At 32.6% G+C, this 25,967-nt stretch overlaps 1 protein-coding gene across 1 annotated transcript; it reads right to left on the bottom strand.

The window, feature by feature from the left end:
* On the bottom strand, window positions 1–25,947 carry LOC140450331 (uncharacterized). Its single transcript, XM_072543912.1, has 11 exons — window positions 22,862–25,947; window positions 20,281–20,430; window positions 19,693–19,944; window positions 16,126–16,234; window positions 12,274–12,444; window positions 12,004–12,211; window positions 9,712–9,926; window positions 2,768–3,042; window positions 2,417–2,638; window positions 1,167–1,389; window positions 1–277 (listed from the first exon to the last, which is right to left on the bottom strand). Exons 1-11 carry the CDS (start codon window positions 25,864–25,866, stop codon window positions 110–112), a joined length of 4,998 nt encoding a protein of 1,665 aa, XP_072400013.1. The 5' UTR covers window positions 25,867–25,947; the 3' UTR covers window positions 1–109.
* Window positions 25,948–25,967: the final 20 nt, after the last annotated feature.

The following is a 25,967-nucleotide window of genomic DNA, read 5'->3' on the forward strand; positions in this document are numbered from 1 at the left end:
TTTTTATAACGTTTATTACAACTCTTTATATGAAAAATAATAATTAATTTATTTAGACTTAATATACAAACAGAAAAAAAAACAAACGATAAAAATCTTATAATTGATTTTATGTAAACTTATCAAAATCTATCAATGATAAGGCCACATCGGTACTGGTAATCTTCGATGAAGTTAAAGTAATATCTTCATCACTTTCATCGAATATACTTGTAGAGTTTCGATGCTTAAACTTATCTATTCTATTATCACAGTCCTTTAACAAATCATCTATTTTCTGAAAAAAAAAGCTTTTTATTTTAATTGCATAACACATTATATACACTGTCAGAAGAAGAATTGAACATGTACTATTTAATATGCGACAGGACATCTTTCAGATAGACCGAGCTTATTTTATATTGGCAACACTGCTACGAGAGGAAACGATACTATAACAGGCATCGTTCCATCGCTAGACGGAAAACTGATAGATAATTTTGAGTATGTAATCGAGAAGTACCTGTAACACCTATGTAAAATATCTTTAGAAATGTCTAATAAAAAATATCTTTAGTAAAGGATATGGTTGAAGGATAATGTGGCTTTCACTTTTTTGTAAAAACATATTTTTGGTTCATTTTGTAATGGTAATATTTTTTCATTTAGTAGGTATTCAATAAAATAGGAAATGAGTAAACTAGACGATTTTATCAGTTCTAAAACTGAGTAAGATGTTTTCAAAATTGAGTTTTGTTAATTTCAAGAAAGTATACTTAGGAAAGTGCAGAATTGGACAGAGTAAAATTTATGATTAAAAAAATATAATTTCAGAATGGCAAGTTTGTTAGAGGGTCCAATTGGCTAGAATATTTGACAATAGTGGGATCGAATATTTGACATGAGTGGGACAGAGTATAGCTATGAGTAGGTTGAAGTGTAAGATCGATGGTCAGCCGTTGAGTTGGTAATACGGCATATACGGAGTTAAATTATACGGTGGTACGTACCGGCTAGTCTAGCTTTGGATCTCTAAACTATAATAGAGAAATTAGTACAGCTAGATTGACTCTGGTCTATTTCTCGATCTATAAACTGTGGTAGAGAGACGTATTGAATGTTTGCTCGATGCAAGATGTATCTGTTTTATGTTCATTCTTTGAGGTTCCAACGCTGTATATACATACCTTAGGTAACTTATTTTTGAGATCATCTAATCCATTCTGAAGGTGCTTGTATTTTGGATAAGAGGAAAAAATCGTGAACTGATTAGCAGAAGCTTTACTAACCAATATTTCATTGGACGTTCCTCGATACGTCAAATTGCATACAGAAATGAGTTGACCTCTTTTTAAACCATCTACTAAGAGACATGTACTTGGTCCCTCGGAGATTTTTATTAGTAATAATCTGAAATAAAAAAAAATGTTTTACAGTTACAATTTTTGAAATACAACATTTTTAGTAAACATAAAAAACAGAATACACGTATATGGGTGGAAAACGGCAAAATATACTTTTAAAAGACTAACCACAACGAATAAAACACTGGACCTTAGATGCAACAGAAATGGCTTATTGGAGGAGAACGGTCAGTAAATCAAAATTCGACAGAGTAACAAACGAGATAATTACAACAAAATGACAGCCGAATGTCAAAAAAGTAATAAACTGGACACCATAGGAAAGAGAAAGAAAGACAGACTGAAATTAAAATATAGAGGAGTCGATAAGGATATAAAAGCGATATATATATATATATATATATATATATATATATATATATATATATATATAAATAATTGAATTTATAAATAAGTTCAAATAGCAACCAATTACAAATAGCCTCAATGTCATAAATGCCAACATAAAATTTTTATTTTTGACAATTATATTGTCAAAAGTAAATTTTCGTTTAAATTATTTTTGTATTAAAAAAATGTTTTCAAAATTATAAAAATTTTCGGAGAAACATTTATTGGATTAAAGCATTTTTATATTAAATATTTTGAAGATGTATTAGCAGTAATTTTTACTTACTAAACTAATTTTTATTTGGTAAGTTAACAAAAATTGTTTTTTCTTTTTAGTTCAACCTTGTAAGTATTTTGTCTTTTTTAGCTCTTGATAATAATTGTAAACACAATTGAAAGCTCGAGAATAAAAAAATAGTTAACCAATAGCCCTTTTATTGACTCCAACCCATCCAAAACAGTTATATATTTGTTCCAAACGAGTCACAAGTACTTTTATATATATATATATATATATATATATATATATATATATATATATATATATATATATATATATATATATATATATATATATATATATATATATATTTACATGAAGGAGGGAGAAAATAGTTTTAAGTTCATTTACATCCTTTGCAAATAGCTTATAGTAAGTAAATTTTGATATAAGTAAAGATTACCTTGCCAATATATCACAGAGCCATATTTCTTGCGTAGCGTTTTCGACAAATAATTGGACAACAATTCCCACCGTATCAAATTCGTTAAAATGCGATGAAAAATTCCAACTAAGCAGATCCTCGATTGTTAATAATTTTCTTTTGAATAGGTCATTTCCATATTTTGTGTTCGGTTTAGACTCAAATGTCGTTTTTACTCCAGAGTTAAGATCACCGGTTATTCTAAAAATAACAAATAATATATATATATATATATATATATATATATATATATATATATATATATATATATATATATATATATATATGTAGTAGTTTAAATTTAAAATATTTAATTACCATATTACTTACTTGGGATATACGTTGAAAACGGCCAAACAAGACTCCTCCTTGAGCAGCTGCAAATGGTTATCAGTTGCATTCCACACATAGAAGTTGTACGTCTTCGTAGGACTTCCTTTTTGATCAACCACTAACAATTTCATTACGGCAACAACATCACGTTTGGACATTTTAAGTTTTTCCGCACTGTTTTTCAGCTTTGCAGCCATTTCCTGTTGTTTTTGTTGAAGGAGGTTTTGTTTGTAGTTTAGTAAGGATGATTTTTGGGAAGAACTTAACTTCGCCTAAAAAGTATCAATGATTAAAATTATTACATAAAATTATTTGAATTAAAAGCAAAGTTTTATTTTTTTCAAATATTTTGACAAAAATTGGTACATATTTATCCAATATCAAACATCCTTAGATCGAAACACATTTCTAGAAAAACTAAGATGCATATTTAAACTTTCTATAACTGTCAACTCACCTTCGTGGAACCTTGCCAGAAAAAACAGAAAGGCATTAAAAAAGCCATTGCTGTGAAACCTACGATATTTTCCGAATTTTATTAACGTTGTTAGGTAGATCTGATTGACTTTTAGTGTCTGACAGATAAAGAATACCAATTTATTAAGGTGTATTAAGATCATCTCAAAAAAGTTGCAATTCTTAAATCTTTACCGTCAAAAATAGCTGAATAAGTAGAAGGTGTGTGTGGAGAATAAGGTTCAACCATGAGGAATATCAGTATTATAAAGGTTCCACTATAGCAAATTATGCAAAAATACAAAGATTTCGCTAGACAGATCATCTTATAAGAATGGATAATAGCAGAAACCTATGGTTAGTGGGTCGTCGCGTCGTCCATTGGGAAGACCACGGAAGAGGTAGTTAGAGGAAGTGAGCACCAATGCTAATTAAGTAATAAGATGGATAAGAGTTTTTTCTCGGAGCAGTTGAAGCGGAAAAAACATTAACTTCTACTTCTACTCTAACCTAACTCTAAAAAGCTATCTTCGAGAAATGCCTGAATACCGGGGGAGAGTGGAGCAAATGTAAACATGTTGTCCGACGAACTGACGGATGAGGGCAAAAGAATGCGAAGAGGAGATGATGATGAGAAGGTGGTCATTAAGAGAAGTAGAAAGGTAGATAGAAAACCAATAAAGGAAAGTGGAGTCGAAAGGAAAGACGAGATGATGAAGATACTAACACAGTTGGCCTTAGACGTGAAGGATATTAAAAGATAGCAAAGGGTTTATGCAGAAAAGTTAAAAGAATTAAGAGCAGAAAATCAGACTGGAGAAAAAAATTATAAATAGGGGAAACAAGGAAAATAAGCAAAAATAAATGTCAACTAAGTACAATCCGGATAGGTTAATGGAATATGAAAAGTACTTACGAAGCAAGCGCCGTAAAACTTATGTGTCAGTGATGAAACAATACAAAGTAAATATTCTGGTAATGCAAGAAACGAAACAAAAGGGAACTGGTGTACTAATGATAGACAACTACAGCTTTTTTAGTAGTGGTGAGGAAAACCGAATGTTGGGAGCGGGTTTTATAATAAGTGATCGGTTACAAAGTGCAATAGTGGAGTTGGTGCAAATATAAAGAACGGATTTGTAGGCTGAGACTAACAGAGAAAACTAGAAAATTAAGTTTAATAAATGTGCATTCTTCTTCAAAAAATAAAGACCATCATTTAAAACGGGAAATCTATTGTAAGATTGAACTTATACATAATCAAATTCCAATTATATTATATTCCAATTATACATAACCAAATTCCAAAATATGATATTAAAATTGTAATAGGTGATTTAAATGCCAAGGTGAGGAATAAAGAGATGTACCAAAAAACTAGAGAGGTAAAAGCAAACATGACGAAAGCAAAGAGAATGGGAAGTTGTTGGTAGGCTTTGCGCAAGTGAACAGTTTGAAAATTATGAGTACGTACTTCGATCACAAGAAAATCCACAAAGAAACTTGGATCGCTCCAGATGGTAGAACACGCGACCAAATCGACCACGTCGTAGTGGAAAGCAAGTACGCAAAATTAATAACAGATGTTAGAAGAGGGGCAGAAATGGAGTGAGGAATAATAGAATAGAAGAAGCTATGCAGGAAGCAGCTCAAAAGCGGTTAGGTCAAGTAACGAAGGGGAGAAAAATAATGGGTTGATGCAGATTACAAGAAAAACCTTACCAAACGAAACGAGGCAAGACTAAAATATATGGACAAACCAAGTGACAAAAATGAAGCAGAGAGAAGTGTGTAGGAGGAAGAAAAGGGAGCATATGGATAAAAAGTTCTAAGAGATCGAAGAACGTTACATTAATAAAAATGTGAGAAACTTCTACCAGGAGACGTAAGAAAAGTAAAGAGGAATAAGTAAAGAAGGACATCTAATAGGAGGTAAGCAGGGGAAGCTAGATAGATTGTAAGAGCATTTCAGAGAGCTGCTTAATGAAGAACCCGATGGAAATGATGAGGAGCAAGTGGAAATTGTAGGGGAAGTCAACGACAGGGCGGAAACAATGAAGACTCCCACCGTGAAAGAAATAAGAGGAATCATATATAGCATGAAAAATAATAAAAGTGCAGGCAGCAATGGTATTTCTGCAGAACTAATCAAGCATGCGGGAGAAGCACTTATAACGCGGATATGTAGCCTGCTGACGAAAATCTGAAAGCGAGAGGAAATGCCGAAAGTATGGAGAGAGGTCCTTCTGAATGTAACATATAAGGTACTCGCCAGAGTCATAAGAAGTAGACTGGAAAGGCACTTAAACGAGAAGGTTGGTGAATAACAGGGAGGATCCAACAAGGCAGATCTTTCCTAGATCAAATATTCGTGTTAAAAATGATTCAGAGCAGTACGTACGAGTAACAGTTAAAGCTAAACCTCCTCTTTATCGATTTCAAACAAGCTTACGATTCTGTGATAGGAAGGCATCTGTACCATACCCTAAGAGTACTCGGATTTCCAGAACAGATGATCAGACTAGTAAAAAAGACCTTAATGATGACTGACAATAGAGTAAGGATAGAAGGAAGCCTAACAGGAAATTTTGAAGTAAAAAAAAGACTAAAGCAGGGAGAGCGCTGTCCACAATACTCTCCAATTTCTTGCTGGAGGTAATAATGAGAGAGAGTGGAATACGAACGAAAAGTTTGATTTATGACAACACAAGCCAGGTCCTGGCCTTTGCGGACGATATAGTGTTAATGGCAAGAACTAAAGGGGAACTGTTGAGGATTTTCAAACTTTTTGAAGCGAAGGCTAAACAGTATGAACTGATTATTAATGAGCAAAAAACAAAGCGTATGGAAATGGGACAGACTGAAGATATACAACTGAATACTACCACAAACAACGATAGTAAAGAGTATTGCTTCAAAAAGGTGACGGAGTTTGAGTATTTAAGAGTAATCCTAACAAGTAAAGGGGAAGAAAGCCAAGGAATTGAGAAGCGGATTTCTAGAGGAAGGAAGATGGTCGGAGCTCCACACAAACAATAAGCGCTAAAAACATCTTCAGAAAGGCAAAATTGAGACTATACCGAACAGTGATCCAATCCACGGTGCTGTACGGAAGCAAAACATGGAGTATGAACAAAAATCAAGAAAATCTGCTGAATATCTGGGAATGGAGTGTTTTAAGAAATATATTCGGGGGAGTAAAATACTTTGAAGACGTTTGGAGGAGACGAACAAATGCAAAGATCGAAGAGCTGTACGAGAAATTAGCCAGATCTACAGGACAAAGAGACTAAGGTGTCGGCCACAACGGCGCACCGCACATCGCATAGTATAACGCACAGCACAATACCCCGCACCTAGATTAGCCTTTGCTTTGCACATTAGTGGCTGTATTGACGCACCATGCACCGCACATTTATTCTGTTTTCTTTAATCATATCGTCGTCATTCTTTTCATCGGAAGAAGAAAGCCTTGTTTTAAATTCAAATACTAGCTGAAGAATGACTTATGTTAACATTACAGTAAGTTAAAAAAAGTTTTAAATAACCATTTTATTGAAAAAAAAATGTAATACAAATTAGTGTAAAAGGTGCATGTCATCAAAAATATTTTGGGCGCTGAAAATGCAGGTTTTCTGACGGAGCAAATTTCACTCCAAAATTCACATATAACTAATTAATTTGTCTTTATTCATCCCTAGAACAATCACCGTGTAAAGTGCGAAGATCAGAAAATACTAAGCTCAATTTACGTAGGCGACGCATTGGTACCCAGCGATGTGCAAAGGAAGGAGCGGTGCGTCGTTGTGGCCACGCGCATTTACAGCAATGCTTGTAACTTTGCTTCAGCGAGTCTTTGGTCAAGGGTAGGTGCGGTGCGATGTGCTGTGCGCCGTTGTGGCCGCCACTTTAGATGATTAGGCCATATTTTGAGAATGACAGAGGTGAGCAAAGGACTCGCTGCTGAGAGGAGAAGGAAAGAAGAGAACGACCACAAAAAAGTAGCTAGAAGCGTGTAAGGAAGACCTACAAACAATCGGGATATCAAATTGGGGAACTGCAGCCATAATTTTACATACAGGTTAGAGAATACAGGACTTATCACACTATACATCCTGATAAAGTAGTAAAATGAAGTAGCGCAGTTAAAATAAAAGAAAACATCCACCATTATGGGGGGCTAAAATATGAAACAGAATACATACAAGCGTCGTAAAACAGTGTATGTTAAAACAAAGGACTTTGAAATAAACGTAAACGTAAAAATACTATTAAAACAATAGAGTATATGAAGAGTTTAAAAAAGATATATTATTGGTAGTAATTTTAACGCAAAACGCAGTCAGTGGGATCAATCTTGATAACCATTAAAAACAAATAACTGATATAAAAGAACAGAAGAATAGAAATGAAAAACAAGATCAATACGTATGCTGAGAGCACAGAATAAATAACAATCAGAATGTCCACTCTCAGATGCCGCCTTTAAAGTGTGTGTCAGCACGCGATTGCCATATTTTAAACGGAAACACAGACTCGGATTGAGAAATTTGTGACAAGCTACGATAGAACCATAATTAAAATTTTTAGAAATTAATAATTTGGTAAATTTGAAATAATTTAATCTATTCTTCAACTAAAAGTACGACATAAAATATTGCATATTATGTCTATGATTGCCGCAAATCAATTAAACCGGGTTAATTTTTCTATTCACACCAGATAAAATTTCACTGAACTGGTTCCGTTTAAAACATGGCAGACTCCCGCGAGTTCTGCGCGAACGAGATGCGCATACTTATCTTTACAAGCAGAGTGGGCATTCTGATTGTTTTATTATTCTGTGCCGAGAGATAGAAAGAAAGTACAGTCCATCTAATTTAAATACCGTTGCACGTCATTATCATTGACAGAGATCGAAGTTGACATAGTTGTCAAAGTATAAAAAAATCCTGAATCCATTTTAAATCAAATGGGTCACAATTTTTGCAAAAGTGGATTATACAACAAAGCAAATTAATAGTTAATGTAAATAAATAGAAACAAAACAAAAGTTAAAAAATGATCTTGTTAAAAACAATTTGATCAGCTTGTATGCGTCGTATAAAGATGTAAAATGGAATACTTAAACAAAAACAACACTTTTTTCATTACTTATTAACATTAGTCAACACCTCAACTGTCAAATAAGTGTTACCAATGTATGCCAAAATATCACCGTTCGATTACAGTTACAGTGTGTTCCGAACAAATATTCTTCATAAAAAGGCTTTATAATGCATTTATACAAATTAAATGAAACATATTATTGTGTATTTCTTTAAGTTAACATTAATAGAAATCTTTAAATATTATTTCTACGCGTATATAATAAAATATGTATAGTGGCTGTAATGCCAGTGTACTCGGCAAAGTGATTCTAAAAAAGAATCCACCTACCGCCTAAATATTTCGTGTTGGTATCATGTAACCTCACGGACTATGACGCGGATGACGTGCAACGGTTTGTAAATTAGATGAAGTATATCTGACTTTCGATTTCCTTATCATCAAAAATATCTCAGCCAATTATTTAGATATTAATGATGGATCGGATATAAACTCAGATTATTCACTCATAATTCTTACTATGAGTAGCATGATCATTAGAAAAGAGAGTAGACTAACATTAAAAACAAATTAACAGATTGGGAAAATGTCAATGCGACAAAGCTTGAAGACAGGATTGAATTGGCAGTACCATTAAAAACATCTGAACAATATATCAGGATGTATTAAAACTAAGATTAATACAAGGAGATCACAGAAAACTAGAAGTCCTCAAGACAAATCACTTTTGAAAAATTCTAATCAAACAAAGAAAAAATCAGATCAACTTCGCCGAAGGGACTACTTAATGACATAAAGGGAAATATAGATCCGAAGAAAGCACCAGGAGATGACTTAATTACTGGTAAACTACTAAAAAATCTGCCTGGTAAAGCCATAGTAAATTCGACCAATCTAATTAATGCTGCCTTTAGGTTCACATATGTTCCAAACTTATGGAAAATAGTGATAATGATACCAAAACGTCGGAAGCCAACGAATAAAGTATCCTCATACAGACTTAAACTTATACTTAATACACTTATACCATTAATGTCGACGCTGTTCGAGAAAATCATGCCTAGACCGATGAAACCAATATTTAAAGAGAAAAAACTGATTCCAAACCATCAATTTAGCTCCTTGGTACATTAGAAACATCGGCCTTCACAGGGGCCTGGAAATGAAAGAAGTCCACAAAATAATCAAGAAGATGACAGGTGGTCACAAACATCGATTCCATCAACATGTAACCATTTGAGTTAGCTTAGTAGAGTGTTAGTGTTAAACTAGAGCAAAGTGTTGTGTTTAAGTTAGTTGTGTTAGTTGTTAGTATTAATTTCTTAAATAAAATTGGAACCAAATTTCTAACATTAATTTAACAATTGACCACTTACTTCCATCGTCTCTGGATCGTTACTGGTTTCTATAATTTCCAAAAGAGTTATGGGACAGTTTATTCCAGAAATATCACAATTTTTATTAAACTTTTCTGGATTACTAATACTTCTATAGTCATTTCGTATATTCTCTTCAATTAATTCTAATTTCTTGTATCGCTCATTCTCCCAAGCTTGTGCTCTTCGTTCTTCGGCTTTCTTATTGCGCCAAACTATAATATTAAATTATACGTCAATGTAGTATGAACTAGACTAAATAAAAGATCTATTCATTCAAATTAACCAAATAATGGCACAAATAATAAACAATAGGTACTAATAATAAGGTACCAAGTAAAATCAGAGTGAGGAAAGAACATTTATATATATATATATATATATATATATATATATATATATATATATATATATATTGAAAAAATTGTATTTTATTAATTTTATTTTTATTTATAATAAATGTTGTAATTTTTAAAATATGTGGTTCGTTGTTTAATTTAATATATACCTCAGCTAGCTCAATTATGTGTTCTAAGCAATCTGTCACTGTGTGACGTCGACTCTGTAGTCTCCTGGTAGAGTTCAAAAAGAAATTAAACCAAAATTTATTTTAGACTTTTGATAAATTAACCCAAATGAAGCACATTATTTATTAATATTGAACAAATTTAATACAAACAATAAAATTCGTCTGCAACTTGGGTTGCCTTTAAAAATTTACAAAAATAGGAATCGTATAAATCTTAATGTGGTTTAGTGTCGTGACAATAAAAATTTATTACAAAATGTGGAGACTCTCTACAAGTACCTAAAAACTAAATAAATATTGCAACTTTATAAAGTGTTTAAATGAACTATAAAGAAAAAGAAAATGAACACTTTATTCCGCTGACTTTTAACTTGCATTCAAATATAATCAAAATTTCAAATGATCCCCAAAATTATTATCCAACCTCACTTTAAAACAGTTCTGATTTATTTAAAGAAAACTAACTACTCGCAAAATAATCGGTGAAACTGGAATATCAATCCTCTCTTCGGAAGTTAAGGTACGTACTATTCTATTTTTAATTTAATGATCATTAATATTTTCTATTTGTTTAAGGCCTATCGCAATTATGTTAATTCATGAATTTTAATTTTCTCAATTTAAATGACATTTCTGTACTCCAATAATAATTTATAAGTCAAATTGTTTCTCTTACTCTCTGGAACAAATTCTGGATATCTCTGCTGTGGAAACTGTGGAAAAACTAAAATTCTAATTAGACGAGTTAAAAAAAAAACTCCCGACCTATTCCACAGTTTCAGGGCTCCCCTTCGTCGAAAATCCTCGTCGGCCTCCCCAAAAAAACAAATTATCCGTTGCTAACAGCAACCAACGTTCTTTTTTTCTTTTCGTCTTCTATTTTTTTTAAACCATAAAACTGTCCTGTTCTGACACATTTGTCAATCCACATTAATTTCTCATAATCACTTTAATCACATCTAATTTGGGAATTTATAAAAAAAAAATGTTCAGATATAAAACTTATTCTATTACAATGCTAATACAATTTATTCTTTTCATCTCCACATCATTGTAATTTCTTATATAACAAAACCCCTATTAATTTAGCTCCCACAGACTTGCTTGACAGTTTATTTTCTGACGTTTTTTAAAATTTCTATGTTTAAACATTTTTTAAGAATTCTTCTTTTTTTTTTTGTTCTTTTTAAGGTTTAGACGATTCACCTATACACTAGGCAACTATACTATTCAGAAATTATTAACACTATACCAGGTAAGTCAAAATTAATTTATTTAACAATTTACTAATCTTTTTCTCTCTTTTATTTCAGAGTCGAACCCACATTGTGATGGCTTCATGAAATTCATGAACAACAAACTCATATAAAAATCCATTTAAGTTGTATCCTTTTTAACATATTGAAATCATTTCAATATATATATATATATAACAAAGTTTGAAGAAATTTAGGAGCTACATCAAAATCATGACAGCTTCAATATACAAAAAACGCTTAAAGAATTTAAGAAAGAAAAAATCTAAATTAATCTAAATAAATTTAATAGGTTAATACAAAAAATATTTTTACAATTATATTCAGTTAACAAGTTCTGTACTTATAAAAAATATATATTTTTTTAATGTGGAACATTTCTGAAAGGATAAATATCTTTTGGCGTGTACGTTTTTTTAGATGACTTTACATGAACAATAATTTAATTTTAAACTAGAGCGAGAACTTCGGTTTTGTTTAAAAGAAACATATTTGTTTAAAACTTACCACATTTAACTTCAGACTTATCCAAATACCTGAAAGGATAACTTCTGACAACATAGACATCGATACGTCCAATGGCTCCACCACCAGGACGAACACTGTGAATTGGTACTGAAAAGGGACCTGGAAATCTCTGATATCCTAATTTTACATCCCACTTAGTTCTTCGTGTGCAATTAAAGCATATTTTTAAGAATGTTAAATCCGTAACCTTAAACGAACATACCAGATATCATTATTTGCTATCAGCACTGTTAATATTTGATCTCTTACATCCAAAGGGTGGCATCCATCACAGTTCATCAGTTCAGCTCCGCACGTAACCAATTTAGTACCGATTTTGATCTTTCCAGCAAAAATTTGTTGATTTAAATGCTCATCGATGACAGTTCTTATTCCATACCAACCATCAGTAAGTTCTAGTTCATGTGAATTAAATCCTACCTAAAAGGAAATTAATTTTAATGTATTTCAATTGTCGTCGACAAAAACAGATTGCAATAACAACTATTGTTAGGACAGCTGCAGGAGAGACGATCAATTTCATGGATAAGGCTAATTGATAGATCAACATCTATTATGAATAGTTATATTCGATAAAAAGAGAGTTCGAAGGAGACACGCCTTGGTGTTTAAATGTAAGCTAATTATGTGGTGCCGATAAACAAAACTTTGAAAGAATAAAAATTATAACAAAGACAAGAACAGAGAAAACGTTAATAGGATAATATCTTTAGATAGTTAAATTCTTGCAAAAAATTATAGACTTTTGTAGTTATCTATTGTATGAGTATGGGTATTGCGTGAAAATTCTACTAAAAAGTAAATTCTATAAGATCAACTATTATGATCCTGCGCAGTTAAGAAGAAATAAAAAAAAACGAACGAACATAAAAGATAATAAAAGGCTTCTTCTTCTTCTCAAAGTGCCCTCTCCTCAATGGAGATTGGCTACTGCAATTTTAACCTCTTCTCTATCTTCAGCTGTTCTTATTAGCTGTTCAAAATTTAGCCCTGTCCATTGTCGGATGTTTCTGAGCCACGATAGTCTTTTCCTTCCTAGGCCTCTCTTTCCCTCGATTTTTCCTTTCACTATAAGTTGGGCATATTGGTACTTATTATTTCTCAGTATGTGGCCTAGGTATGATGTTTTTCTAACTTTTACTGTGTTAAAAAGTTCTCTTTCCTTGCCTATTCTATGCAGCACTTCTTCGTTTGAGGTATGCGATGTCCATGAAATTTTGAGTATTCTCCGGTAGATCCACATTTCAAAGGCCTCCAATTTATTTACGATTGATGTTTTAAGGGTCCACGTTTCAACTGCATATAGAAGAGTCGACCAGACGTCGCATTTTGATAAACGTAGTCGAATTTCGAGTTTTATTCGAGAATCACAAAGCAGTTTTTTTATTTTTTCGAAAGATTTTCTGGCCTGTTCTATTCTCGATCTTATTTCTAGATCAGGATTTAGGCTGCTATCGATCCAACATCCCAGGTACTTAAATCTATTGACCTGTTCTAAAATGTGCCCATTTATTGTGCAAGGTTGAGGTACGTTTTGGTTTTTTCGGATTGACATCACTTTGGTTTTTTTAATGTTTATTTTCATACCAAATTGCTCACAGGTCGAGTTGGTCTTGTCGATGAGTCGTTGTAGACCTAAGTCGGAATCCGCAATTAACACTATATCATCGGCGTATCTGATACTGTTGATATTTACGCCATTCACATTGACTCCATCCTTGGAATCCTCCAATGCTTCTTTAAATAGAAACTCGGAGTAAAGATTAAACAGCAGAGGCGACAGAACACATCCTCCCTAACTCCCCTCCTAATTTCTACGTCTGCGGATGTGGAACCTTCGATCCTAACTCTGGCGTTTTGGTTCCAGTACAAGTTTTTTAAGAATTTGATGTCTTTTCCATCTAAACCGACTTCTTGCAAACGTTCTAATAGTAGGTCGTGTCTTACTCTATCAAATGCTTTTTCGAAGTCTATAAAGCATATAAATATATCTTTCTGTTGGTCGTAGCATTTTTGGGCTGCATGACTCATAAGGCTTATCAGACGGAACTCATTGCAGTGTTGTGGGTTTGGCTTTTTTGGTAGTGGGATGAATATTGACTCCAGCCAAATGCGATTGAATAAAAGGACAAATATTTCGATATTTTCTTCGTTGATTAATTTTAACGTTTCTGGGTATATTCCGTCTGGACCTGGGCTTTTATTTGTTTTAAGATGATTAATTGCATTTATGATTTCAGATTTCAGAATTGTTGGCCCTTCGTTGTTATTTTCCAATCTTGGTTCTTCTCGTATGTCGTGAAAAAGAATGTTAATATAGTTTTCCCATTCTTTCAGTTTATCTTCCGTTGATTCTAGCAGTGTGCCATCCGTGTTCAGCATGGTGTGAAAAGTCGTTCTCTTGGTAGTCGATGTAAACTCTTTTACCTTTTTATGTAAATTAAAAAAATCGTGTTTTGTTGTAGTTCTTCTATTTCCACGCATTTTGTTTCCAGCCATTTCTCTTTTGCTTCGGTTATTTTTTTTCGAATTATTCTATTTAGTCTTTTGTATTCTCCGTCCTTGTCATTTTTTCCTTTAGATTCTCTTCGTTTGTTCATTAATTGTAAAATCTCTTCTGTCATCCATTCCTGTTTGTTATTTCTAGGTGTTACTTTTAGATGTTTTTCCGTTACATTGTTCATTTGTTCTTTAATAGTTTTCCACAGAACGTTTATGTCATCGTACTAATAAAAGGCTACAGCCATAATAAGTAGGACAAAGAATGAAATAGACACTTTCGAAATCACAAAAGACGAAAATGTGGAAGTACAACGTGAAAACAAATTCATGGTTGTCGATAAAAAGAAGAAGCAAGGAAATAAAAACAATGGGAGAATTCAAGTGAAGGACATGACTGCAAGACCTTGTAAAGCTTCAAAAACTTATTGAGTTTTAATTATGTATTTCAAATTCCGTTTAGTATAAAATTTTAATACACGCATTTTAAATTCCATTTGATTCAGAAAGCAGTAACTTTTGTTCGACGCTGTATAAAGTTTGGATTTGCTTGTTGCAATTATATATTCGAAGAAATGTTTTTTATAAACATCTCAAAATCTATTAATACGAGCACTTTACTTCTCTTGCAATAGAATAAACAAAGTTAAAAACGTTTATTTTAGTTAGCTTAAATGATGTCTTGTTTGATTTTTAATTGAGATCGGCGGAGAATCGAAGAAATAACGCTGATTAAACGATTCAACGTCGAGTATCTTGACGAACTGGGGATTTTTACCAGCAAAAATCATACATGCTTGAGGATTGAGATAATTCAAGACAAGAACAAATCTTGAAAAGCAGGTTGAATTCAAAATCGTACCGCCTTAAACGGCTTTTTAGCCGGTAAAACAGTTTTTCTTTATTGTTTAAGTATTGTTTGAGCATTTTTTGAAGAATAAAAGTATCTTTGAGCAGTAGTGTTAGTGTCACTGTCAGTATAAGTCAACGAAATTGTACTTGGTAAATCAAAAGTAAATATTAATTTGGTGCAGAATGGGTCATCTTCAATTACAATGGGTATAGCCAAACAAGTCCACAAGTCGCAGTAAGTTTTTAATTAATTTTTATGTATCCTGCAATAACAGATATTTATTGAGCTGAATATTTCCGTTTGATGGTCAATATGAAACAGGAAACATATCTTTTTATTTTTACTTCAAAAACACTTCTAGGTTAAGATTCCTATTTTGCATTACTAATTATTCTTTGTATTCCAGATCTAATTCAGATACTACAAGAAGCTCAATCACGAATTCCTGAGCATTTAGGCCATGCAACGCCAAGCAAGTAAAGCTACAAGTGAACCCAAGGTAGTTCATATGGAGAGGTTAGCTCCATGCCAAATTGAACTCATGTGACCACTTTGCATTTGTAGCCTTTCTCCTGGCGGTGTGAAACCAACTTATCACCACGAAAATATAATCAAAAATACTTTTACATAAAAAAACTATAGATAAATATATTCATGCAAAAAAAGAACCACCTACGGGATCATATTCTGTGTGTATGGTACAGGCACAAGGTGTTAAACATAAAAAGACGTTTAAAAACATTTCTTACCTTTTTCACACCAGAAACACAAAGAACCATTCTCTTCTGAGGAACATCATCCCTTTCCAGTATCTTTCGCAAAGCAGATCTCTCTACTTTATCAATTTCGCGATCATATCTAAACAAAATAAATAAGGCATATAATTGAAGCAATTTGGTACAGACAATATTTCTGAATAGCCATGTTTTTTATCTTAAAGATATGTTGAGTAAATTTTAAAAAACATCAATTAATCGCTGAGATTTCCTGCCAGTTTATAGTAGGGATTGACTTTTAAACAAAACTTGTGGCTTGTAAAAATTGAATCATCGAGGTCAACGGTGAAAAGTTTCCCTTTCATAAAGATAACGAAGATGTTGTCCACTTACTACCTACTTGTGACGTATCTATACCCGGCTATAGCGAGAAGATTCTAATGACCAGACTTGGTGGCTACTGTAGAGAGGGAGGTCTAAGGATGATGAAAGACGTTAACAATCACAAACAATCAAGAGTTTTAACAGCAAAACCTTTTGTAAGAGTTACAAACATTCTTCCTGTCAGACTCATGGACTTGTAGAAAATTGCTATCAAATTAAGTAAAAAATCTTTGGTGGATCAGTATATTCCTGTAATGTCGATTGGTTCTATAAATATTACTGTCAAACCTTCGAAGTCAAAGTATCTGAATAGCTTGTTGATAATATGTACTTTAACCCAGTATCTGGTCCTGTAGCTTTTTGGCTACATCAACTTTGAACGATAATTTCAATAGCATAGTGCTTTACATACCCTATCTAGAAATGTAGTCTTTAACCTACAATGTCTTTTATTAGTGTTAAGGCTGGCAGCACCATCTATTGCAAGGTTTTAGAAATTTTATTTCAATATGGTCAAAAGTGAACAGCTGTGCGCGTACATGCTGCTTGAACATGAATAAATATTGCATCATAAAGGAAAGTAAAAACCTTTTTGTGTACACTATTTTGGCTTTACGTTGAATATAAAGGATCATTACTTTAGGTTTTTAAATATTTACAGTAATAAAAGGCCTATATAACCGTAAAATCTGCATTCAAAAAACTATGTAGGTAAAAAGCAACATTGCCAGTTTATAGCAAGTGTTTTTTGTTGCTTATTTTACAAAGAAAATTATTTTTTGTTATGAATTTTAAGCCAATCAGGGCTGCCTGTTTTTATGGGAAGAAAAAAACGCTTGCAATAACTCCGGTAGATCCAAATATTTCAGATATTTCCGATTTATCTGATTCGGAAGAAAATTATTTGCAAGAAAAAATATTTTCGAAAACTCTGATGATGAAACAGGTCCAAACAATATGGTTATACAAGAAATAGATGAAGATAGAGAAGCTGATAAGGAAGGAGCAAACGAAGAAGAGGAAGTTGTGCAAAAAGAGATCCTACCCATTTCAATTGGACAGAAGATGATATTACAACTACTTCCGCTTCTGATCCAGATCGATTTTTCAGTGGAGAGGTAGCTACGCCTTTGGAGTACTTTACCAAGTTGTTTTCGCTTGATGTTATTGAAGATATCGTGTACCAGTCTAATTTGTACAGTACACAGGTAAGAGGAAAATCCATCAACTCTTCGCCCCGTGAAATAACAGATTTCTTATCCATTTTATTATTGATGGGAGTAATAAATTTACCTGCAGTAGAAGACTATTGGGCGATATTCTCTAGAATATCCCAAATTGCGAATATTATGCCAATAAAACAATTTCAACTTCTCAGAAGATTTATACACTGCAATGACAACAGCCAAGTTACAGACGAAACCAAAGCTCGGTATTTTAAAATCAGACCTCTTTTGGATGCAGTCAGATTGAATTGTCAGAAACATCAATTTGAAAATCAGTATTCCATAGACGAAACTATGATTGCATATGAAGGTACTCGTTCAGGGAATCTCAGGCAATATATTCAAAATAAGCCTCATAAATGGGGATACAAAATGTTTGTTCGAGCTGGCGTGTCTGGCTACATTGCCGATTTTATTGCATACCAAGGAGCTTTCACATTTTCTGAGTTGTACAATACTCCAGAATTATTGTACTATATTACCGAAGAAGAAACTTCTTTTGGTGTAGGTGCTAGCGTTGTTATAAGTTTGAGCAAGACCATTTCTGATCTCTCAAATTCAGTAATTTTTTGCGACAACTGGTTTTCCGGTCTGGAGCTTTTTATTTAAATGAAAGAAAAAATTTGGGATACTAAGTTTGGGAATAATTAGGCAAAACAGAATCAGGTAATGTATAATGAAAAGCGACAAGGTAATGACGAAACGTGGCAGAGGATCATATATGTATAAGTCTGATACCGAAAAGGGAATTATTGTTACTAAATGGAGTACTTTTAGCAAGTACTTTTTGTGGGATTCAACCACTAACTTATGTACAAAGATTCTGAAAATCTGAGAAAAGAAAAGTAAATGTACCCTGTCCCTCTCAAATTACCCAATATAACAAGCACATGGGAGGGGTTGATTAGGCAAACTCTTTACTTGGATTGTATAGAAGTCCAAATAGATCCAAGAGATGGTATTTTCCCATTTTAACTTGGATATTGGATATATGTGTCATCAATGCATGGATTCTCTATAAAAATGACTGCACTGCTCTGAAAAAAAAACCTATACCTTTGAAAGTATTTAGACTAGAGCTAGCACATTCTCTCTCACGCACAGGAAAAGAGAGTAAAAGAGGTAGACCTTCCCTGCAGCCTAAAAATAAAATTCAATCTCCTCTTGCACAGAGACCAGATAAAGCCACTACGCAGGATTCAGCTGATCATTGGCCCACACATATCACCAAGAGTAGGTGTAGATATTGTAAATCTGGATCTACTGTTATAGCATGCAGTAAATGCGACATACGACTATGTTTGACTAAAAGTAAAAATTGTTTTTATATTTTTCACAATGAAGCATAAACGTTTTGGTTACTCATGATTCAGCTCTAATATTTTTGACAGCATTTCATATATTCTTCTAACATACTTTCATTTTACATGTTTGATTGTTAATTTTTTATCCTAAATAAACATAAAATATTTGATAATCTGATTTTTACCTCACCCCACACCTTAGCTATAAAAGACTGTACCTCAAACTGACGATGTAGCTTTTTAGCTACAAATTCAAAAGCCACTTTCTTTTAGTTTTATGAGTTTTATTTTTATTGCTTATCGTTTGTGGTGCCAAACTGACACCATAAATCAAATTTCATATTTTTTATATATTTTGAAACACTTTGCCAGATACAGGGTTAATATATGCCAAGATCATGTCTATGAAAAGATATAAAAACTAAAGATTATGCTGTTAGATTCTCAATACGTTTTTGCCATTAGATGACAACGATAAGGGCACAATATCGACAGTGTATAACATATCAGTTAACTTTACGACAAATAAAAAAAGGTACCACTATTAATATATTTGGATATATTTTGTATCTTAAAGAAGAACGGCAAGTAAAGCAGACAAAAAAAAAATAAAGATTCAATTCTAATAAGAACACCAATCATAAAATTGACTATTTTATAAAAAATTAAAATAAAATTGAACTTACCTATATTTTAATTGCTGTATAACATGCTCAACAGTCAGAGAACCTTTAAACTGATCTGGAAACATTCTTTCATAACTGGATAACTTCCAAATGATCCATTTATAATGGTTTTTTATCCAACCTTTTGGTATTAACCTGGGATCTGTTCCAGGCATAGCTTTAAAGGCGTTTTCTATTTCAGCAACTCCTATTAGATTATTTATATTTGGTACTACAGTAGCTTCATCTTCTGTCAAAATCACTGCAGATGATCTACAAAAAATCAATGATTCCTCACTTTTTATTTCTTTTAATGAGATACTTAATTACGTTAATGAAAACTATTACCTTGAAAATCGAAACATGTAATGTAGAAGCCTCCTATGAGTAGAAATATTATATTTTAGGTAAGAAGAAAAATGAGAAAGCCTAAAGATCCTCAACTTAGGCCATATCTTCCACAATATATGAAACTAAGATTAGCAAAAACTGGTTACATACAGCACAAGGCTGAGATAGAAACAGATGAGGCATTTGTCCAGCAATGAATTTAAAAGAGGCTGATGATAATGATCATGTTGATAATACGTTATTTGATTAAAAACTTACTCTTTGAAATGAATGTCTGCAGCATTTTGAGGTGTGATGCAATTGAAGTTACTGTCACAATTTCCCCCTGGTTGAAGTCCTTTCACAAAAGATCTCAATAATATTCTGTTACTTTGACTTTTAGATTTTAATAACATTCCAACTTTAGGCCTAGAAATAAAAAAATAGGAACTTATTATGGTTCTATGTATGCTATGTAATGTGTTTAGTATATACGTATACAAAATGTAGCTACATATTTTCCAAAATAAAGATTTTATAAAGATATTTTCCAAAACGATGTGCAATATGGCACATCGTTTTTATGAAATTTCATCAAATCATTAAAAACGGCTGATACGCACCGTTATTACTTTGTAAGATGATTTTACATGGCAAGTAATACTTAATTTGAAAGTTTTTGAAATTTCCAGTGACATTTATATGATTAAAAATATTTCCCATTCAAAAATACTTAACGATTACGCATCAAATACCATCAAAAACTATAAACAGTTACCTTAGTTCATTTGCCCAAAACAATATTAATAAGTTTTATTGTTCAGTAAAAGGATGGGAAAAATCTTCCATCCAAAAATTTCTTCTTCAAAGTCAAAGTCTATTAAAGTTTGAAAATCATCATGGCTATGTGATTTGTTGAGAACTCTCGAAAAAGATCTATGATGCTGCATATGAACCATTCAGATTTTTCTCCTGTCTCAAGTACTCAAGTTTTCTTCTATTGATAGTCCATGTTACTTTGAGGATTTTTGATAAATCATGATTGTGTTGGGTAAGGTATTTATAAATGGGTGTTTACCCGAATAATTATCCTTGCCTTGCCTATATCCAAAATATGGATATGTATGCTTTAGTTATATTAAAATATGATTTATTGTTTTAAACCGACATGAGTTAAATATCTCTACTCTAATCCTAAGATTAAAATTATTGTCAAACTAATAAGTTTTTGTCATTGTAATAAAAAAACAAAAATCATTGCCAGCCAGTGGAGGTAATGAAAATTTGTGAAAATTTGACATCCTGCAATAAAAAAGTTTTGTGGGGATGCCAGAAGTGGTACATGTGAAATTGTTGATGTGACAATAAGAATTCCTGGATCCCCTGTAACAGCAGCCGTCACAGAAACACCATTTAGTACTTCGGATAGGATCAACAATAACAAAAAGCATTAAGCAACTTAAAGAACATCTAAAATAATCTACTTCTCACATAACTGGAAATTACTTAACAATGAGGAGACTAAGTCTAAGATTAAAATCCAAAAGAAACAGATGATAATCCTGACAATCAATCTAATTTTGACTTACTTGACAAAGCTTACTTTGGACTAAAGCAGCTCTTAACATCACACATAATTAGAAGAATTAGAATTAGAAGAAGAAGAACTGTTAGGCAGCTTTGAAAGAAGAATACTTAGGCACATATACGGAGGAGTACAAGAAAGCGGGATATGGCACAAGCGCTACAATTTTGAGTTGTATCAATGCTATGAAAAATGCAACATCGTCTGGTCTATTAAAATTAATAGACTAAGGTGGCTAGGACACCTTGAACGAATGGACACTGGAGACCCCCAAAGACAGATATTATATCAAGAGCCAGTAGGAACCAGGAAGAGAGGCAGGCCAAGATCTAGATTTAAAACTCAAGTTGAAGATGACTTGAGGAATCTAGGGGTCAGAAATTGGAAAGCCAGGGCGGAAGATAGGGGGAATGGAGACTAATTCTTGAACAGGCCAACACTCACACAGGGTTGTAGAGCCAAAGATGATGATGATGATGATTTTTTAATATCTAGGAATTTGATATTTTAGTATGCATAATCATCATCCAGCCCCAAGAGTCCACTGCTGAACATAGGCCTCTTCCTCATGTTTCCAACCCCGTCTATCTTGCGCCGCTCTTATCCAGTTTTTATTGAGTCTTCTTAAATCGTCAGTCCATCTTGTAGGTGGTCGACTGACGCTTCTCTTGTCTTCCCTTGGCCTCCATTCCAATAACCTCTTTGTCCATCGCCCATCTATCATTCTGGCTATGTGTCCTGCCCATCTCCATTTTAGTCTGGCTATCTTCTCGATGATTTTAGTCACTCTGGTTTTTCTCCTGATGTCTTCGTTGGTTATTCTGTCTCGCAGAGTTATTCCTAACATGGACCGCTCCATTCTTCTCTGCGTGACTCTCAGTTTGGTAGCTGCTGCTTTTGTTAAGGTAAGTGTTTCTGCTCCGTACGTCAAGGCTGGGAGGACGCACTGATCAAATACCTTTCTCTTTAGGCATGTGGGCAGCTCCCTTTTAAAAGTTTCTCTCAGTTTTCCAAATGCTGCCCACCCAACCGATTCTTCTCTTCAGTTCATGAGTCTGGTTATCCCTGCCAATCATAATTTCATGTCCCAGGTATTTATATGCATAATATTAGTTTGCATATGTGTAATTTACAATTGTGCACATTCTGGAGTCTCACAGGAATCTGACACACAAATAACACTGGCTAAATCAATTACACAATATTGATCTTAGAACAAAAATCAAAGCATTACAAATAAAGGCATCAAAAAGTTACTAAGAAAGTATAACTTACCTCTTATCACAATCTGCTTTATCTTTCCTAAAAGATTCCAGAATTTCTTTCCTTTTGTTAAGCACTATTAACTTTTGTTCTAATTTCCTAGCTTCAGCACTAAAATCCACGATAACTTCATTTAAGTTTTTATTCTCAGGTATATTAAAGGTAACTTGACAATCTTCTTTAAGATTAAATACAGTTTGTATAACAGACTGTTCTGTTTCAGTAATACCTGGTTCTTTGGAAACAGTTTCTCGAAAATCCATAAAACTCTCATGTTTTTCAATATCTCTTTTTATAGGAGTGGAACATGAGTTCTCAATAGTGTTGGAGGTTTGTAGTAAGGGCTTGATAGGTGATATTCCAGTAAATTCTTCATCAAAAATTAATCTTGCCTTCTGCAATTTTGATTCAGGAATGGAAATCTGTCTTAAAGATGAGACCCCCAACTTCCTTTTAGTTTTTTTGGCTGATGAGTTACCAAGACCTTTTATGGGAGTCTTAAAACTGGAATTAGGTTGTGTTTCCAAAGTGTCTTCTAAAGTGGTGTTGGTCTTCTTTAAAGCAATATCAGACAGTTGTAAGCTCTTTCCAGATGTACTAGAGGAACATACAAAATTTTGTGGATTTCTATTAGAAAATGAATTATTTTTGAAAGACAGGTCATTTTTTCCAAGTAAGTTATCAAAAAACTCTAATTTTTGTTTAACTACAGTTGGTGGTTTAGCAATACTGTGCTTGTTGACTAAATCAGGAAGTTTTGAATCAGTTTTTGGAACAAAATCAAAATCATCTCCTATCAGTTGATCAAAATACTTAAGTTTATCTTTTACAGAAGCATTACCCTTATTACTCTGAAGTTCAGACATACTTTGGTTATTGTGTTTTGGTTGCAATGGATGGTTTTCTTGTGCACCACTAATTTTAGGTATTTTACTGTCATAAATGTTATTATTTTCTATTTTCGAAATATTTTTAATATCACGATTTCCAAGACCAGTATTTTGTTCACTTAAAGGTTTTACTGCCCTTATCAAGTTCAGATTTGTATCATTAGCTATATCCTCAAATAAAGCTTTTGCTTTGGACAAAGCATTAGAAGTTACTATTAACTCTTTGCCGGAAGCTTTGCAAAACCCACCAAAGGAATTATTATTTGTAACTGAAACTGAGGAAAAACTATTTTTATAATTACCTATAGTCAAATTTTTACTTGTGGTTTCATCTAGTTCACTTTTAGTAGGTTTTGATAGGTCATCTTCTACTAAGTGATCAAACTGTTTAAGATCTTGTTTTGCAGAATTATTTGTCTTTTGATAATTTTTAGTAAGTAATGATGTTGATGAGGAAGAATTTGAATTCATTTTTGGCCCTTCAATGGGGTCGCTATTTGGTAAAGAAATATTTGTAATATTACTAAATCTTTGTAACTTTCTTTTTTTATCACCAATAACTTTTGCTTCTTGTGTTTCTTTTAAATCAGTATCATTGAAATTCAAATCATTATCAATATTATCAAACAAAGACTTCACTTTACTAAGAGAATCAGCTGATACCAAAATTTGTTTGCCAGCTGCATTTGAAAATCCTCCAAATGTTGTAGATGAAACTGAAGCAAAATGATTTTTATTATTATCTAGTATTTCACTTATGTCTTCATCTGCTCCTATTAGGTTATCAAAGTATTTCAACTTATCTTTTATACTGCTACAGGCTTTCTGGTCATTTTTGCTTAGCACTGATGTATTGTTTTTTTGTGAAGCAGAGCTTATGTTTACCCTCGTTTCAGAAGTGAAGTTGGTATTAATTTCACTATCAATATTATCAAACAAAGATTTTGCTTTACTTAAAGAATCAGTTGATATTAAGATCTTTTTGCCAGCAGCATTTGAAAATCCTCCAAATTTAGTATCAATTATACAAGAATTGTTCTGTCCCAACATATGTTCAAAATTCGGAAATTCTACTTTCTGATCAAATGTATGCATTGCCTTACTTAATCCATCTGAATTAAAATTAGAGTTCTTACCTGATGTAAAACTACAACTGTTACTAATCGCGTCTGTGTCTATTTTTAACCTTTTACTAGGGCCCTGATCATCTATTTGTCTTTTGTGTTTAGTTCTACAAATTTTATTAAAATTAATCTGAAACTTTGCTGCCAAATCCACAGCTGTAGCTTTTTCTATTGGAGCAAATCCACTAAACTCATCTGTCTTTAAAACATGATCACCTAATGTATGATCTATAGCAAATAAAATTTGTGTATCAGTTATTCCAGAACCACTAATAGCTTGTGAGAATGTAATTTCATCATACTGACCTACTATGCAATTATTTGTTGTTGTAATGTTTGAGTTTATATTTTGAGAACATTGTGATTTTTTCAAAAAACTGTATTTGTTCTGATCACATTCAAATACTTTCAAGTTGTTTTCTATTTCTTCTGGGTGTATATGTATATATTTACCAGTAGCTGTTTGAAAATTAGATGACTTTGGTAAATCAATTGGTGTTTGTAGTGTTAGTATTAATCTTTCGCAAGGTTCTTCATTATGTTCAATATGTATAGGTTCCTGAAGAGGTACAGGACTGAATACAGCAGTTTTCAGTCTTTTTGGGGTTTTAGGAGCTGGTAATGTTGGTTTTTTAAAGCATAAATTACTCCTTTTACTATTAACTAAATGTTTATAAGCATTTTCTCGATTTTTTTCAATTTCTTCAAGTCTCTCCAAACATTCTACTAAATTTTCAGTTTCAATCAAAGTAAAACTTTTTTCATTGAATTCTTGAATCTCTTTCTCTATACACGTTTCAGTACATTTTTCTTTTTCGAATTTCTTACTTAGTTGTATTCTGTTACGACTTTTTCTCCCAAAACACTTTCTGTTCAAAGCCGATTTTAAAATAGGTGATAATGGTTTGTCTGTTTCTACTTCACTAATAGCTGCACTATTTAAAAATAAGTTTTTAACTTCTAAGTCATCTTCTACGGATGAAACACTTTCAGTATCGTACATAATCTTTAATTATAAGATGAAAACAAAATTATATAGTTTAAAATAAGAAGTATAACCGCACTTTTTGTAGACAGAACAGAAAATCATAATGACAGAATGTA

Source organism: Diabrotica undecimpunctata, chromosome 9 (genome assembly GCF_040954645.1).
Source record: "Diabrotica undecimpunctata isolate CICGRU chromosome 9, icDiaUnde3, whole genome shotgun sequence".
In the NCBI taxonomy this organism is placed as follows: Eukaryota; Metazoa; Arthropoda; class Insecta; order Coleoptera; family Chrysomelidae; genus Diabrotica; species Diabrotica undecimpunctata.

Coding starts and splice junctions, on each gene's coding strand:
- LOC140450331 (XM_072543912.1), bottom strand. CDS start 25,866: ATGTACGATACTGAAAGTGTTTCATCCGTAGAAGATGACTTAGAAGTT. Junction 19,945..20,280: donor GCAGACATTCATTTCAAAGA/GTAAGTTTTTAA, acceptor GATTTTTTGTAG/ATCATCTGCAGTGATTTTGA. Junction 9,927..12,003: donor TAAGTCTGAAGTTAAATGTG/GTAAGTTTTAAA, acceptor TTAATATTATAG/TTTGGCGCAATAAGAAAGCC.